Source organism: Muntiacus reevesi, chromosome 12 (genome assembly GCF_963930625.1).
Source record: "Muntiacus reevesi chromosome 12, mMunRee1.1, whole genome shotgun sequence".
NCBI classification, from domain to species: domain Eukaryota; kingdom Metazoa; phylum Chordata; class Mammalia; order Artiodactyla; family Cervidae; genus Muntiacus; species Muntiacus reevesi.
Genome location: NC_089260.1, coordinates 11,642,112 through 11,660,820, shown reverse-complemented (window position 1 = coordinate 11,660,820; position 18,709 = coordinate 11,642,112). Strand labels below are relative to the sequence as shown.

The following is an 18,709-nucleotide window of genomic DNA, read 5'->3' as shown; positions in this document are numbered from 1 at the left end:
CATGCACTTTCATGCACTTCAGGGTGACCAAAGTACTACAGAGGAAAAAGACAAGACGTGGCTACAGCTCTCAAGGAAGTCTTTATCAAGATGGAATAAAACTGAACACATGCATTTCCTGCATGCATGCTTGGCTGTGTCTGACTCTTTGTGACACCATGGATTGCAGCCCGCCAGGCTCCTCTGTCCATGGAATTTTCCAGGCAAGAATACTGGAGTAGGTTGCCATTTCCTACTCCAGGGGGCCTTCCTGACCCAGGGATCAAACCCACATTTCTTGCATCTCCTGCATTGACAGATGCATTCTTTTCCACTGCGCCACCTGGGAAGCAGCTAATGTGGCACTTGAACACATGGGAAACCATTAGAAAATAAGTACTAAAAAGCATTTTCATAAGGTCAAGGGTTATGTGAAAGCAAAATATCGATTCGAGACTGTACTGTATTTAAGGTTTAAAAAAATGAATACTGAATCAGGCTCTGAGAGAAGTAGTGGATGCAAACAGAATACATTTTATTAAGACAGAGGAATCGCATTGGTTTCCCCAGTTAACTAATATCTCCTCCTAACACCCCCATTTCAGAATACCAAACCAGTTGTTCCAGTCAGCCGGAATCAACACTAAAGTCTAATTTGTAACTTGAAGAGACATCAATTCACGCTAAATTACATGTATATGACATCCCTTGGAACATAAACTCTACTGGAGACACTGGACCATTATGCGAATCCACTGACTTCTTAGTATCCAACCCTTCCTTACCATTTATTTCACCTAGCCAGCTAATTAACATTTCAACCTTAATTCTCTTCCAATTCAGAGAGATGCCAGATGAATCCTTTTCAAACATAACCATGAGAAGACATGTTCTGTTTAAAAATCTTTAGTTTCCCAGTACCTACAGAAATAAATGGAAACTCATCTAAATGGTTTTCAAGGCCCTCTAAGATATGGCCCTGACACACCTTTTCAGTTCTTCTCCTACTACTTCTTGATGTGACTAGTGTTCCAGCCAGAGTTTGGGACACTCTGGTCAGTTCATCAGAAACAGGTAATAACCTGGACTTGTAATCGGTGTCTGAAGAGGTAACAAGGGAGTCTTATAGGACTGAACCCTATGCCTATGGATTCTGATGGTCTTGGCAGACAAGTGTCAAAACTGAGTTGAATTGTAGGATACTCAGCTGGCATCCAGAGAATTGTCTGTTGGTATAAAGAAACCTCCTACCTTCATTGAAACTGGGTACTCAGAACCCTTTTATATTCCTATGTCTTATTTCTCACCTAAGTCAAACTTCAAAGAAAAGGGTATCATTTATTGAACCCTCACTCTCAAAACACCATTTACCTCTCCTTCATTTAGCAAAGTTGTGATTTTATTTTTGTGTGGTTAGTGTCTGTCACCTTTATAGGCCATAAATCACATAAGGTTAGACTTTTGCTGTCCACTTTTGTTCACCAGTGTACCCCCAGCAGTAAGCACAATGCTGGACCCTTTGAAGACATTCAACAGTTTTTGAACAAATAAAAGCATAAGCAAATACTGGTTCATTATATTATACATACCTCTCTAAACCCCACTTATATTAAGGTTTTTTGAGTTTCTGTAGTGTTTTATAAATGTATTCTGGAAAGTAAACACTACCTACCATCATAAAGGACAATTCTTTGTTAAAACAAATGGATCAAATATACACTTACCCTTCTATAATCATTGCAAGAGAACCCAGTAAAATAGTGTGAATCACATGATAAATTATTTCTGGCCTTTCTCCAATTCGTCCATCTTCAAGTGTGACAGTTTCTTTCAGGGACTTATCACTACCAAAAGAAATGTTTTTGACTACTTTGAAAAATCAAAAGATCTTTAGTATCCTCATAAAAAATACATAGGTAGTTTTTAAAATTTGAAAGTACTTTCTGCTGGTCAAATACCTAATTTATATATCTCCAAGTCTTTGAAAGAGGCTTTTCAACTTTGGAAGACAACTGACTCAATGAAGATGAAACATGAAAGTTCAATAACTGTAATAAAAAAGAGACTTAGATACTTAGGTTCCTTGTCCATTATAACTGAACTAGTGGTTGCTAAATCAATATAGTTAAATCATAATTAGAGTAAGTTCTCAAAATCAAGATACTATATACAACCTCTTTTCAAACACTATAAAAATATTTTTAAATAGTCAAACTTTATAGTTTAAAATCACTTTTACTACTTTTACTACTAGTTTCATTTAAGTAGAAGAGATTCTTCTTACAATAAATAAAAATCCTGAGTAAATTACTGAATGAATCTTTAAAAGTTTAACTGATTATGTAATATTATTCCTGCATTAAAAATGGACATTACATATTTTAGATATATATGCTTAAATCTGAATTTTATCTGGTCAACTTATAATGATATTATACATACCGATAAAAAGAATTAAATTAGAAGCTATAAAACAAATACATAAATATTGGAAAGATATTAAATGTTTTATGTATTTCATAATTTATTAATTAGTAATACAATTGGTTTTCTTAGGTACTTACTTAATTCTCCTAAAAATAACTTGAATCATAGAAAGAAAACAAATAATTAACACCAAAATATAGAAAGGTAGTAAAGAAGACTGTGTCAATCGCAAAAAAAAATCTTGAGATGGTGCCTGAAGGGATTCTTGACACAGGAGCCAATTCATTGTAAAATTCCTACAGAAAACAAAAAGCATGATACTAAAATTACAGATGTTCTAAAATACTGAACATAAAAGTTATTTTTTACCTCAGTAAAAACTAAGACAAAACACATTTCTTTAATCTGTTAACTTAGGACAGCAAGGCCATACCCTTTACAAATGAAAATAATAGCATTAGTAACCCTCCTCAACAAACTGCCCTAATAAATTTAAAATTGCTACTTTTTTATGATATAGCAATGTGACAACATATATATACAGTCCAATATATATAGGACTCAATATAGTTTTAAGGTAGCTTTACTTTCTATTTTTACTTGGAAGAAAACAAAAAATTCAGCTGTGTAGCCTCAACCAGCACAGTCCCACATGATAGTCACTAGTTGCATGTAGCCGTCAACACATGCACTGTGGCAAGTGGAAATGCTCTCAGGGCACAAAATATACACTGGGCTTCAAAGACAAAAACAGCTCAAGAAAGGAATTTTAAAAATACAAAATATATCTCAGTGATTTTATACTGTTTACACATTAATTAAATTCACTTGTTTCTTTTTACTATTTTTTTAATATGGCTACTAAAAAACTATGTATGCAACTAAAGTTACATTGTTATTGGACACTCTTGTTTTATATTAGACAGTCCTATCAGATAAACTGCTTTTTTTAACCCACACTAAATATAACCAAGACTCTTAGTTATAGGTAGATTAATTGGCATTCTCACTCCCAAACCATCTTTAACTTCCATTTAATCCCTAAATTCCCAGCTCTGGGGAAAGAGATAAGTGAAAAAGTGATGTTCAGGAGTGCTCATGGAGGGACCAAGAATGCTTCACAAATCACCAGGTTTAAACTAAAACGTTCAAGTTTCTCAATGTGCCAAACAGCAATAAAACTGTATCAAAGAGGCTGTCATTGAAATCTTTGTCCCCAGGACAAATGCATCTTGTTTTTAAATACGCCTATTAAACCTACTAATTCTTTAAGGTCTAATTCAAATTCCCAATTTAATGATCTTTCCATAATCCTAATCTCAATCTTTCCTTCCCCATATTCCCATGGCACTTTAATTATCACTTTATTATAGTGCTTAATGCAATCCGCTATGTGCCAGATTGGCTTCCCAGGTGGCACTAGTGATAAAGAACCCACCTGCCAATGCAGGAGACTAAGAGACACTGTTCGATCCCTGAGTCAGGAAGATCCCCTGGAGAAGGAAATGGCAACCCACTCCAGTACTCTTGCCTGGGGAATCCCATGGACAGAGGAGCCTGGAGGGCTACAGCCATGGGGTCACAAGGAGTCAGACAGGACTGAAGCAACTTAGCGTGCATGTGTCAGACTGTAGACATCTTTGTATCCCAAAGAGTACCTGGCCCAGTATCTTGCACATTAAATAAATATTAACACTTCTTTAGTGATTCTTAAAAGTTTCTCTCAACAGAAATGCTTCCTGAAATTCTGATGAACATTACAAACCCTGATATCCAACTGGTACATCTGAAGATAAGGCACTTAACAATCTGAACCACCTATATGCCATTAATTGTATAAAAACTATCTAAGGAGCTGGCAATATCCTTAAGGACAAGGACTAAGCTTTAATATTAAAATGTCTAGTGTATTATCTTGTGAAGCAAATCTAGTACCTAACGTGCAGAACAAAGGAGCACTATACAAGATCAACTAAGAAACACGGAGCAAAAGCAGCCCTTAACGCTAGGTTCACTCTGGAGTCTTCCAAAGTGACAGAGGAAGTCAGTGAAAAGGCCAGTCGACTATGGAGGTCTACAACCAACTCTTACTAGTTGCCTGCTGAGTCTCAGGCCTACAAATACACCTTAAAAAGACATGGTCCCTAGCTTTATGAAGCACAAATACACCTTAAAAAGACACGGTCCCTAGCTTTATGAAGAATCTTAAAGGGTTCTTTTATCTTAGTAGATAAATATGATTCATGCTTCAGAAGACTTCTCTAGTGTTTAAGCCATGTAAAATGCTTGGTTAACTGATACATCACAACATGAAATTTTATGCATGGTATCTAAAATCCCATGTAATCGAAGCAAACAATGATAAGGTTCTAGGGTCTACTTACGAACTAGAGAAGTCTTCCTGACTCAGGGATCGAAAAGATCCCCTGGAGAATATTTACCTATACATTTCGCTAGATTACATGGAATTTTAGATACTGTGCATGAAGTTTCATATTGTGATCTATTAGTTAACCAAGTGTTTGACATGGATTAAACACTACAGAAGTCTTCTGAAGCGTAAATCATATCTAGTAAGATAAAAGAATCCTGTAAGAGGCTGTGTGCTTCATAAAGCTAAGGACCATATCTTTATAAGATGTATTTGTTTGTTTTTTTTTTTATAAGGTGTATTTGTAAGCCTGAAACTCAGCAGGCAACTAGTAACAGCTGGCTGTAGACCTCCATAGTTGACTGGCCTTTTCATTGACTTTCTCTGTAACCTTGGAAGACTCTAGAACTAACCTGGCATTAAGTGCTTCCTTGGTGGTTCAGTTGGTAAAGAGCCTGCCTGCAGTGCAGGAGACCCAGGTTTGATCCCTGGGTCAGGAAGATTCCCTGGAGAAGGAAATAGCAAACCATTCCTGTATCCTTGCCTGGAAAATCCCATGGACACAAGAGCCTGGTGCACCGCAGCTCACGGGTTGCAAAGAGTTAGGCACGACTGAGCAACTAACACTCTGATAGGTAAATATATGTTTTCTGCTATGCAAATGAATTCTATCAGTATATAAAATCATTTATTTCATTTTAGATTTTAAAACATGCACTTAACCAACAAACAAAAGTATACTATTTTTGAATTTAAAAAGTCAGCTTCTGGCCCAATCCACTATTATGACCAAAGATGAGTCTTTGCTATGAAATAAATATCTCACTGACCACCTCATTTTTATGCCACACCCCGCTTTTATTGAGGCACAGATTCGTAATACACCGTGAGCCTTTTTCCCTTGAATTATCGCTGACTTCATCCCCTTTCTTGGCTGCACTGGGTCTGCGTTGCTTTGTGAGGGCGATCCCTAGTTGCGTGAGCAGGGGCTACCCTGCAGCAGTGTGCCGTCTTCTCCCTGGGGGCGCTTCTCTCATTGCGGAGCACAGGCTCCAGGTGTGAGGGCTTCAGCAGCTGCACATAGGCTCAGGAGTCGGAGCTCATGGGTTCCAGAGTGCAGGCTCAGTAGCTGTGGCAGGTGGGCTTAGCTGCTCTGTAACATGTGGGATCTTCCTGGGCCAGGGATCAAACCCGTGTCCCCTACACTGGCAGGCAAATTCCTATCTACTGTGCCACCAAGGGAATCCCCATGTTCTTTTAAATATCAGCATTAGAGGTTATAGTTTCCTTGGTTCTTTATTCATTTTAAATCTTTAGTTTATCCTGACCTTAGGTTGTATCATCCTTCCTCATTAAGGGAGAAAGTGACCTAACACGCAGTGATGCTACTGAGGTTTAAATACACCTAATTTTAAAAGACCTAAATGAGGTATTTTTTAAAATAAGAAAAGTATGAATGTCATATTTCTTCTAGCTATTATAATACCCTAGATTATTTTCTAAGTGGTACGTAATTAGGTACATACAACCTCCTTTGATTATTTTTGCTCTTTATAAGTGGTATACGGTAAGGTAAACTTACATAATCCAAAACTTACTTAGTCATATTTAGTCCAAATTTTACTTCAAGGAACTTCAGCATATGTCCATTTTCTTTGTGTGGGACAAACATCTGGAGAATAAAAACACTAGTTAGAACTATTAGTTGTAGAACTATTAGTTATGCTTATAGCAATATGCTTTTGTCCAATACTAGAACTAGAAAACACAGCAAGATTATGAAACAAAAAATGTAAATTAAAAATGCAAGGTATAACTATGAAGCAAGGAGATTTCCTGGCATAAGTCAATCACATTACCTTATAGTTAAGTATAAAAGTATAATGGGGTAGTAAGAAAATTTTAACCTTTTCCCACCTAGCATAAACAACTTACCCACTTTTTTGAATGTCTTTTACACATCTGAATTTATTCTACATGTTACTTAATGCTAATTGGGGTAATGATGACATTTTAAATTAAATGAAAAATAAAGTAGAATTTTTAAAAGTATATCTAGAAAAAATTCAGAATCCTATTTTCCCATCTAATACACTAGGTATGATTACTGTTCAGCTAAAAATATTACTGTATAAACTCTATTGTTATCCCATTACTTTCATTAAAATTCAATTATTCAAATTGCTCTACTACATGAATCTCCAACACAGAGTTACTTACCTTCATTATAATATTCAACGTCACTGTCAGAGTACACACCAAGTAAAAATTAATCACCTTCATTATTCTAGCCACAAAAGTTCCTTTCTTCACATTCAGCTATGGGAAGGAGGAACCATATGAACAAATAAGTGAGATTTTTAAAAAATTAACAATTTAAAAATTCACCCCAAGAATGATAGTCAATTCTACTTACCTGAAGGCACTTAGCAAGCATTAAGGCTACTACTAAACTTAATAAAGGAGACACCAATAAAGCTGAATTCTCAAACTGCAGTAAATATCCCAGAAAGAGAGAAAATATATAGATTTTATAAACTTCATGAACCTGTTGGGACAAAAATGAGAACAAAATTAATTTTATTGTACATTTTTTCATTATATAAAATTTGACTACAATTATAAAGTAAATGCTCTACTATACTTTTGGACAATATTGTACAACCATTCAACTTGTATTTTTAATGTCATGGAATATAGGTAATTTATCACTTTCTTTTTAGAAAGAACTCTCCAGAAACAAAATAAAAAGCTTTGAAACCATGGATGTCTAAATCAGACTAGAAAAACCATCTTTAATCCCAGGCTCTGACTTCATTTCAGTTGGTTTGTCTTGTTCACCTGAGCAACATGAAGCTGTGTAAGTAAAAAGTCATAATTTTTAGCAGTAGTTCCCAAAACCTACCCAAGGAAAATATATTGCCATGAAATACAGCACCAGAGAAAAGTATTTTTGCACTTGGTCCATTTAACAGTGACATTAAGAAAGTTAAATTTAATTTCCTAATAGAAGACCTCCTAGTTCTTCTAGAAAGTTACGTCTTACTACGTTTCTTTTCTAAACTTCAATAGTATAACTTAATCTACCATAAAATAGATTCCTTTTATTGAATAGAGAGGGGAGAACTAAGATGAAATATAGACATTAATTGGCCGGGGGCGGGGCGGGGGGGGAATCAAAAGGCATAGTGATGTTAAAAAAAAACAAAACCAGAAAGAAAAAAACATCCATAAAAGGCCAGAGCCACTTTTTAAAAAGATACCTCACTGTTGGGAGGCTGACACAATCACAAGGAGAGGGCTCTATTGATCTTCTGGGTGCTAGTAATTTCCTATTTTTTCATTTTGGCTGCTGGTTCTCTTAGTCCAAACCTATGTCTCTATTCCAGATTCACAATGCTGGGGCCAACCTCTAAAATCTACATTTCTGCTCTTCCGTTTGGCTCCCTATTAAGCTCTTCCAATCTGTCTTCCTGAGAGGTAAGGTTGGAGGACAGAGCAGGGATGTATTCCTTCCTGTAGCCTGCAGTTCCTGGGTGGATCACCTTAGCGAGGCTTCTTCACTCCAACGGGATAATTCTTTCCTGTAACAGCAGTTGCATGCAGCTGCAGTTTTCTTAAGCTTCAAGAATCAGCTTTGTCATGTCTTCTTACCCCAGAGACCATGGGATCAGCTGGCCAGAGTACCATTCTCAGAAGTCTGGGTCCCATTTCCAGACAGCCCTTCTTTCCAGTACAGAGATACCAGCAAAGTGGAGCAGTGGCTCTTTATCAGAGGTCTGTTTCAGCTCCATAGGGGTCCCTCCTCTACACTTCTAAGTTTTAATAATTCCCAGTTCTTCCACAGCTTCTAGTCTAGGGTGGTAGCTGCTTCCTGAAGCTTTACCTCTCTAATACTTTTAGGTACTTATTACCCTTTCACTTAATAAGTTAACAACTTTATACTTGGTTAATGATTATCTAAATAACCTAATTACCAGGATTTTGGACCAAGCGGAAGAAAAAGGATGAGCATGAAGATTCCCAAATTTATAGATAAGACAATATATTACATACTCAATAAATGTTTATAAGTAAGGAAAAGGAAGACAACAAGGCAAAAAAATAAAAAGATAAAGGAACTGAATGTCTATGGGAAACTACTGCTGACAGGAGTATAAATCAATTAACTATTCTGGGGAAAGGCTTGATATCTCTAGTTAGATTGACTATGCACTTATCCTTTGACTTCTAATTCCACTATGAGGTATATATTCTAGAAAAATCTGAGTCAGGTGACATGTATATGAATGCTTATAGCAGCACTGGTCATATGAACAATAAACTGGAAAAAAGCTTAAATGTTACTTAGCAGCAGAATACATTAATAAATAAAAATGAATGAAATATAACTGTATATCACCACAGATGAATCTCAAAAGCAAATCAGGCAAAAGTAAACAATACATTATCATTTAACAATGTATTTTTAGGAATACATAGATAGGTGGTAAAAAAACATAAAGAAAAAGAAGGAAAGGATTAACAAAATTCAGGACAGTTAGCCTCTGTTGGAGAGGAATAGGATATGACTGGGAAAAAGGGGCTTCCAGGGTATTGAAATGCTCCAATTCTTGGCCTGGGTGTTCAATTACTCATATGTTTTCTATACACTATATGTGTGCTCAGTTGCTCAGTCATGTCCAACTCTTTGTGACCCCACAGCCTGGATGCTCAGCCCATGGGATATAGATAGCATACACAGACTCTTTCGCACATGTCCTATATTTAACTTTTTTTTTTTTTTTTTTTTTAAGAAACAGGGAAGATGGAGAAATGACTAGAAATAAGAGAGGAAGCACAGGGGTGACTTTTATTAAACAGCCCATGCTTAAGGGAATTTCAAAGTGCTTCTAAAAGGACTAGGGAAGAATGAGTTTAACAACCTTTTGAGCAGAAGGATAAATCAGAGCCTATTAAAGTATTTCAAAATAAGTTTAAAAGCTAAATGGTTTTTATACAATCCTATAAATGCTAGATTTAAAATTCTGCAGATTTAAAATCACAGTTTTGAGATGCCATTAATACCTTGTCACTCTGCTCCAGTGAAAAACTATCTAGCAAGAAGAGAGATATTGCTTGAAGAAACAAGAGATAGTGGCTGTACTCCCACACCATCATAAAGGTGTAAGTTGAAGCACTCATCAACAAGTAGCAAAACCTCTAGGGAAAACAAAAGAAAGAAACTAAGTATTAACAACTTTGTTACTATACAAACCCATAAAGTTGTTACCTGAACTTCTGTGGCTGTTACTGGTTCCATTTTAAAGCAACTCTTAAAACTTCGTTTTAAAAATCACCTAATTATTATTAAATCCTTACATAAACAGTAAGATCTTAAATCAAACATTCTACAAAGAAATCAACCACTTGCCCTTCAATGTTCAGCACAATATTGAGAACCTCAGGAAGACAAAAAAAAAAAAAAAAAGGAAGAAAATTCAGTAAATTTTTCTTTCATTCTAAGAGATAAAGTAATAAGTATTTTTAAACGGTGGCTTTTACTAGACTTGACTGCTGGGTGGTCAATACTACTGATTCAGGTTGATTCAGGTGCAAATCTTCTATTAAAACACACACACACACACACACACAAAGATGTGTATGTATAGGGTGAATTCCAGGGGAAGCAAACATAATGGAAGGACAGCTTATATATATATATATATACACACACACACACACACACGTATGTGTGTATCTATTTGGTTTCTAAATTTTAGTGAAGAACTCATACAAAATTGGGCTTTCCAGGTGACTGGGTGGTAAAGAATCCACCTGCCAATGCAGAAGATACAGTTTCAATCCCTGGGTCAGGAAGCTCCCCTGGAGAAGGAAATGGCAACCCACTCCAGTATTCTTGCCTGGAGAATACCACAGAGGAGCCTGGCGGGCAGGGCTACAGTCAACCTGGTCACAAAGAATCTGACACAACTACTGAAGAGCAACAACATACAAAATATTCCAGATAACTGAATTTTAATCTTTATGTTCCTCGTCCTCATCTTGATTAATTACTTAGCAGTAACACAATTTGTAACATTTTTTTGCTCTTAGCAACTACACAGGTTATTCTTCAAGTATTTTTTGGTGAGATATTTCAAATACCTTTTGGAAAAAGGTACCTCAGACGTCACAGTAATTTTGCTTTTGCTTCTTTCAAATATTACAATACCTCCAAGATCCCAAGCTTTTCTATTCACTTTAATTCTCTCCTGAAGAGACTGCTCAAAATCGGCAGCACCCAAGATTCCATCTTCTGCAGGGTGGGTATAGTGAAGTGAAAGTCACTCAGTCGTGTCTGACTCTTTGCGACCCCATGGACTATACAGTCCATGGAATTCTCCAGGCCAGAATACTGGAGTCGGTAGCTGTTCCCTTCTCCAGGGGATCTTCCCAACCCAGGGACTGAACCCAGGTCTCCCGCATTGCAGGCGGCTTCTTTACCAACTGAGCTACAAGGGAAGCCCTACAGGGTGGCTATAGTTGAGAGTAATCTTCAGGACCTGCTTGTCTTTCTTTGCTCCCCCCCATGCCACAGGCTTTTTCACGGGCATCATGGCAGCAGAAAGTGCAGTTTTATTTTCTTAAAAAACTCAGTTTTAAGCTGAAGGGTTAAGAATACACCATAGTAAAACCTTGCTCTTTTTTAACCCATGTTTTTATACAATCCTTAATATTGCTACCACTTTAATATTTGAATTGATATTTTGCTCTTGTTGTGTATTGCTGAGTACCAGATATGTCAGTTGCTTAGTCGTGTCCAACTCTTTGTGACCTTATAGACTGTAGCCCACCAGGCTCCTCTGTCCGTGGCATTTCCCAGGCAAGAACACTGGAGTGGTTTGCCATTCACTCCTCCAGCAGATCTTCCCGACCCAGAGAGCAAACTCGGGTCTCCTGCCCTGCAGGATGGACTCTATCACTTGGGACACCAGGGAAGCCCAGGACCAGATGAGTGGTTAAAGCCAAAGACACGCTCAGTCTGTCTGACTCTCTGTGACCCCATGGACAGTAGCCTACCAGGCTCCTTCGTCCATGGGATTTTCCAGGCAAGAATACTGGAGTGAGTGGGTTGCCATTTCCTTCTCCAAGAGATCTTTCCAATCCAGGGATTCAACCCGGGTCCCCCACATTGTAGGCAGATACCTTACCTTCTGAGCCACCAGGGAAGTGGTTACAAATAATCAAATAACTGCTAAATGTAATTTACTTCCTTTACCTTAATATTGAGAGGAAAATAATGAAAGAGGATGGAAGAGGAGGAGTGAGAAACTCATGGAATACTTTCAAAATACAGAAAAATAACTGTGCTTAAATAAAAAAGGAGAAAAAAATGTAAACAAAAGATAGGCATATAAGCTATTCTTAGATCCCTTCAAAAAGCACCAGGTCTTTGGTAAACAATAGCGAACTGAAGGGAAATATACTTTTCACTGTGTATCCATTTACACTTTTTTTTTTTTACCATCTGTATAATGTACATGTATTTATTACTTTTTACAGTATGTATTTTATTATTCCTGTATATACGAGTGCATTTCGGCTGCACTGGGCCCCGAGGCCTCGGCGCAGGCCTCCCCCGTGTGCAGCGAGCCGGGGCTGCTGGCGAGCTGCGGTGCACAGGCGTCTCTCCGGGGTGGCCCCCCTCTTGCAGCACGCGGGCGCTACAGCACAGGCTCAGGAGCTGTGCGGCACGGGCTTAGCTGCCCCACACCGTGTGGAATCCTCCTGGACCAGGGATTGAACCCGAGTCCTCTGCCTTGGCAGGTGGACTCTTAACCACTGGACCACCAGGGAAGTCCTCTTTTAAATTAAAAAAAAAAATTTTTTTTAAGTACTAGAAAGAATACATAACATGGCAATGAAACAAAGATATTCAGAAAGATATAGAATGTGGTATAGAAGGGAAAAAATAAGTTAACACTTCATTCTACCTCTTCTGAAACTTCTTTTAAAATAATAAATTTTTTTTCAAAGAAACTTTTGACATGGGCTATTTCTTAAAATTTTTATTGTTTATTAGTAATGCACTTCCTGATGATTTTTTAAAATTTTTATTGAGTTTTCTTGGCTGCACTGGGTCTTTGTGGCTGTGTGTGGGCTTTCTCTGGTTTCAGAGAACAGGGGCTGCTCTTCCTTGCGGACTCTCGGCATCTCATTGTAGTTGTTTCTCTTGTTGCAGCATTCAGGTTCTCAGATGCACAGGCCTGGTTGTTCCAAGGCACGTGGGATCTTTCTGGACCAAGGATCAAACCCACGTCCCTTGCTTAGCAGGCAGATTCTTAACCACTAGACCACCAGGGAAGCCCTGATGTGGATTATTTTTAAAGTCTTTTATTGAATTTGTTACAATATTGCTTGTGTTTTATATTTTCATTTTTTTGGCTGCAAAGCACGTGGGATCTTAGCTCCCGGACCAGGGACTGAACCCATTCACCCTGTCTTGGAAGGTGAAGTCTAAACCACGGCACCACCAGGGAAGTCCCAGAAGAATGATTTCATTAAAAATCATTTTATCTTTGATAGGGAACTCCCTGCAGTCTAGTGGGGTTAGGACTGCACTTCTACTAAAGAAGGCACAGGCTTGATCCCTGGTTAGGGAACCTAACATGCCTCGAGGCCTGGCCAAAAAAAAACCCAAACACATCTTTTTTTGTGGTAACAAAATTTTCACTTTAATTCAAAATAATGGTAAATACAAAGAAGCTTAGGCAGTTCATTTTGCTATGTTACACTTTTATACAAAAATTGAAGAACTATTCTTCCCTAGGAGAAGGCTGCAGAATCTAACAGGAAAACACTCAATTAAAGACTTTCTATTGTAGAAAATATTCCTCCTCAGAAAGGTCTTTTTTTTTTTTTTCCTCCTCAGAAAGGTCTTTACACAAACCCAGAAAAAGAAAAATTACAAATCTCAAATGTGTTATTATTTTAGATAAAAAAGGAAATTCTAGTATTATCAAAAATGAAATAAAGCTTGCTATGCTCAGGACATCTGACATCCCTGAAAGAATAGAGTATTTTTCAGAGATTTCACAAAGGAACCATAAGTGAATCCTATTTCCTAGCCAACCAGGTCCCTGTAGTCAGTCCCTTTTTCAGGCTGAGAATTCTTAATCCAAGACAGGCAGACAGACTGTCAAAAGATTGCTACATTGAAGTCAATTTCATGTAATCGGTTGCCTTTTATAATCATATTTATTTTATGCATTTAAAATCATTATTCTGAGATGGAGTCTCTAAGCTTCATCTGATTCCTGAAAGGGTTTATGGCAGTAACAACAAAAGTTAAGAATCTAAACTACCCAGGACAGTCTCCTGAACCTTACCTATACCTCAGTCACAGAAAATGTAAGGGCAAACAAAACGTGCACTGCTACCACTGCTGTCACCTGCAGTCACTTTCTATCTTCATTACTATTCTTCAACTCATGATGATTAGAGGCCATGAATGTCCCCAAAGTGAGAGAAGTAGTAAAATAACGAGACATTCATTTTCATAATAAAATATTCTTCATATTTGTCAAGTAACTGCACTGAAACAAGGTAACATCCCCCTTCTCCTAAATATAATTTACTGCCAATCAGACTACAGAAAAAGTTATAACAAGATTATCTATCACATAGTAACTAGGTTTCACTGAATATAACTTTTCATATGAATAGCTTTAAAATTATATACCACATTTGCAATACATCAGAATTGTGACAAATAAATTTGCATCTTACCTCTCCATAAGAATTTAAGTTGCTTTTTAAATAGCCTGTAAGTGCAGCAACTTGGCATGCAAAATATGGCAGTGCCCAGTTTTCTCTTAAAGGAATGGAGTGTTCAATTCTTGTTGTATCTACCCTAAAATAAACCACAGATGAACAGCAAAAGAGCAAGACATTATATTTGTGTAACACTACACTTTTCAAGGCACTTTCACACACATCTCATTGTTCTCCATATCCTGTGAGGTAGGCACGGACAAAGCCACCATTACCTATACAGCATCTTACAACAAATTCAGTGTTTCACTACTATCTTACCTCCCACCCGGGAAGACTCAGTGATGCTGTGTCTGCTTGATGAATAGATGGGCCTTTGTGAGAATTTGAAAAAGGCATCTCTGCTCTGGGCAATTACAGCCTCATGCTACAACACACAACTTGTTGTGAGTACACTGGAGTTCAACCCCCATCTTCCCTTCCCTTTGAAAAGACATGGTTATCCCTCTCTAGAGGGATATCTCTAGACATGGTTATCGCTCTAGAGCACAGTGTGCACTATGGAATCAGCAGTTCTAATACTAGCTTTTACGTAAAAGGAATAAGCAGCTCAGATAAGCGGTGACTTAATCAAGTCATATAGCTAGAAGATGACATAATTAGGATTACAATGTGTATCTTCTAGTATCTACTTAATACTGCTTTCAATCAGCAGGTTATCCAGAATTAACATTACAGTAGCCCTGTATATGATAGATCTAGAGAGCTTTGAAAATTTCCAGAATCACAAACACAGAATGCTTTTGGAGGTGTCTCATAAGTTTCTCCTCTATCAATCTTCATTGAGTGTTATCTCCTATGCATATCCTCTACCACAACAGACTCCCTTCTCAACAATTAAATTTGGATCTCCATAAATTCAATGACTACTTCCCACACACACAAAAACACCATGGTGCTACTGCTTTAAAATACTTCATGAAAACTGCTGCATAATTCTCCTAATGGAGACAAACATGCTTGCATTTATTCTGGTCCAATCAAACTGTGGTACAGGGGCTTCCCTGGTGGCACAGCGGTTAGGAACCCACCTGCCAATGCAGCGGACAGGGGTTCAATCCCTGGTCCGGGAAGATCACACGTGCTGCAGAGCAACTAAACCCGTGCACCTCAGCTACTGAGCCTGTGAGCCTCAACTACTGGGCCCAAGTGCTCTCAGGGCCCCAAGTAACTACTGAGCCTGTGGGCCTCAATTACTGGGCCCAAGTGCTCTCAGGGCCCCAAGCAACTACTGAGCCTGTGGGCTGCAACGACTGAAGCCCACGCGCCTAGAGCCTGTGCTCCGCAACTAGAGAAGCACCGCAACGAGAAGCCCGAGCACCACAATGAAGAGGAGCCCCCTCTCGATGTAACTAGAGAAAAGCCGCGCAAAGGAATGAAGACCCAGCACAGCCATAAATGAGGAAGTAAACTTATTATTTTTTAAACTGTGGTAGAGGGGAACGCCCTGGCAGTCCAGTGGCTGGGACGCTGCAGCCTCACTGCCAAGTGCGCAGGTTCAGTCCCTGGCTGGGGAACATCCTTTTAATGTGGCACAGCCATACAATAGGCTACTACTTAGCAATAAAAAGGCACAAACTATTGATACACTCAACATATGTGACTCTCAAAATGACTCTGCTGACTGGAAGAAAAAAACAAAAAATTATATGCCGCATGACTCCATTTATATAAAATTCTAAAAACTGCAAACTAATTTACAGTGACAGAAAGCAAATCATCAGTTTCCTGAAGACAGTGGAACAGTCATAGAGGTGGGATAAGAGGAACAAGGTAGAAATTACCAGATAGCACAACTAAACTCCGGGTGGTGATAACATTATACTGATTTTGTTGATGGTTTCACAAGTGTGTCTAAACATCTAAAATTATCAACAGGTGCATTTTAAATATGTACAGTTTACTCTAAGTCAATTATACCTCAAAACTGCTAAAAAGTTTTAGAAAATAACCTACATTCTATGAATGCATATGTAATTGAAAAAATATATATACACACATATTAAGAACATGAAGATCAAATGAAATACAAGCTGAAAAACACTTAATACAGTTTCTAGAACCTAGTAAACAGTACTAGATCTTTCCTCTTTTATAACTCTGTATGATCTATTTCTACTTAACAATATATTATGAGCATCCTTCTATAATATATACACCCATAAACTTCAAGAACATTGAAAGGTCATGGTACATAACTATACATGTTTATCATAACCTAACTAGTTCCTTCCTATTGTTATATACCTACCTTGCTTTTGCCTTTACCTACAACAGTTTTTAAAAACAGGAACCAATGTTTTTGTATAGTGATCATTAGTCTCATTGTTTACTTTTAATTCTTTAACCCAATTGGAATTTATTTTATCGTGTATGCAGTACTTCTTCTCCAAATGTGATTGCTGTAATACCATTTTGTGAATATCATGTATTCTAAAGACCACCTATTCTCATACAATATTACTTCTGAAAATTTGTTGTGAAAGTTAGCTTTCTAAAACAAAACACGATATTCATATGTCATTAGACAGCAAACAGGAAGGAGAGGATGTCGAGTCTCAAGTCAGGACTTTGCCAACCATTCTACCAGCCCAGTATTGGGAAGCTGAACCTGTAATCCTCATTCCAAAGACTCACTAAAACTCCTTCCCAATGCACAGATCAAACCTACAAAACTGCGCACTAAACACTGTCTGGGAAGGGATGAGGGAAACTTCTTAGTCACTGCAGCAAAAGCTGAGTAACTCTGCCAGTTACTCTCTACATGAACAAGCCTCCTCACAGCCCCAGTTCTGAATGCCTGTGCTACTCAACGCTCTTCCCCACACCACCATCCCTGGGGGCTGTAAGAACCAAAAGGGTGACAGTGGGATGTGACAAAATCCAGTGAGACTGACTTTTTCTCCCCAGGGGCAGAGTCGAGCAGAGAGCAGCACAAACCAGCAGTTCAAATAACTACTTTCTTCAACTGGGCCTATGGATATATTCCCAGAGATCAGCCAACTCTGAGTTTTTGTGTTTTCATTTCAAATACATCATAGCATAAACATAACCTGAATCAACTAGATGACCACTTTGTAACCCATTATTGCCAAAATATTTCAGGACTCACTTTCATGTTTGTTAATAATCCAGTTGGTTACACAGTACTACTTCAACTGCCTTGGGTTAATCAGAAAAAAACCATGAGATGGTTTTCTTAATGCTAAGTGATGTATTGCCAAGTAAAAACAAAATGTACAGATCACTATGGTTAAAAAAAAAAGATTTCATAATGGATAACAAGCAACATGAGATCTGAGTCATCTCACAGTACCCAGTTATGTAGGTTTGCCATACTCAAAAGAACCTAGTAGAGTGGTATATGTTATTCAGTTGTTAAGTCGTGTCTGACTCTTTGTAACCCCATGGACCATAGGCCGCCAGGCTACTCTGTCCATGGGATTTCCCAGGCAAGAATACTGCCGTGAACTGTCATTTCTTTCTCCAGAGGATCTTCCTGACCCACAGATCAAACCCGTGTCTCCTACATTAGCAGGCAGATTCTTCACCACTGAGCTACCAGGGAAGCCCCGGTACTATATACACGCTGAGTAGAAATTAGGCTTTAGCAAAATATAATTTTTCACATTAAAGTTTCTAGTTAATATTTTACTAGTTTGTTACTTCATTAGTAAATTGGTTTCAATACTAGCATCAATGTTTTCGGCACAAGGAGCTTGAAAACATAGTTTTATGTTTTCTATTTAAGTAACATTATCATTCAAATTGGGCTTCCCAGTGGTGCTAGTGATAAAGAACCCACCTGCCAATGCAGAAGACGCGGGTTCAATCCCTGGGTCAAGAAGATCCCCTAGAGGCGGGCATGGCAACCCACTCCAGTATTCTTGCCTGGAGAGTCCTACAGAGGAGCCTGGCAGGCTGCAGTCTATGGGGTCACAGAGTTGGACACAAATGAAGCAACTGAGCCCACATGCGCATGATTCAGATTATTTAAGTCAACACACAAAATCCATGATTATAAAGTTTTAAATATACATTTGTGAGGTTTGAGAAACACTGACTTTTTTTTATTTGCTTTTGGCCGTGCTGGGTCTCTGTCTGCATGGGCTTTTC

The 18,709-nt window shown here is 38.0% G+C and overlaps 1 protein-coding gene and 1 pseudogene across 2 annotated transcripts in view; both read right to left on the bottom strand.

Moving 5' to 3' along the window:
* The window catches only part of DPY19L4 (dpy-19 like 4), a 62,492-nt gene that overhangs the window by 21,592 nt on the left and 22,191 nt on the right, over positions 1 to 18,709 (bottom strand). The window contains exons 7-13 of one of the 2 annotated variants that reach the window (XM_065902653.1): positions 14,549 to 14,672; positions 9,845 to 9,979; positions 7,194 to 7,325; positions 6,998 to 7,096; positions 6,376 to 6,449; positions 2,544 to 2,702; positions 1,704 to 1,823 (exon numbers count right to left, since the gene is read on the bottom strand). In XM_065902653.1, the coding sequence (XP_065758725.1) occupies positions 1,704 to 1,823; positions 2,544 to 2,702; positions 6,376 to 6,449; positions 6,998 to 7,096; positions 7,194 to 7,325; positions 9,845 to 9,979; positions 14,549 to 14,672 (843 nt within the window). The remainder of the gene's footprint in view (positions 1 to 1,703; positions 1,824 to 2,543; positions 2,703 to 6,375; positions 6,450 to 6,997; positions 7,097 to 7,193; positions 7,326 to 9,844; positions 9,980 to 14,548; positions 14,673 to 18,709) is intronic. The other variant, XM_065902654.1, reaches the window with a different exon arrangement.
* LOC136145183 (large ribosomal subunit protein eL22 pseudogene) lies at positions 10,796 to 11,376 on the bottom strand (annotated as a pseudogene).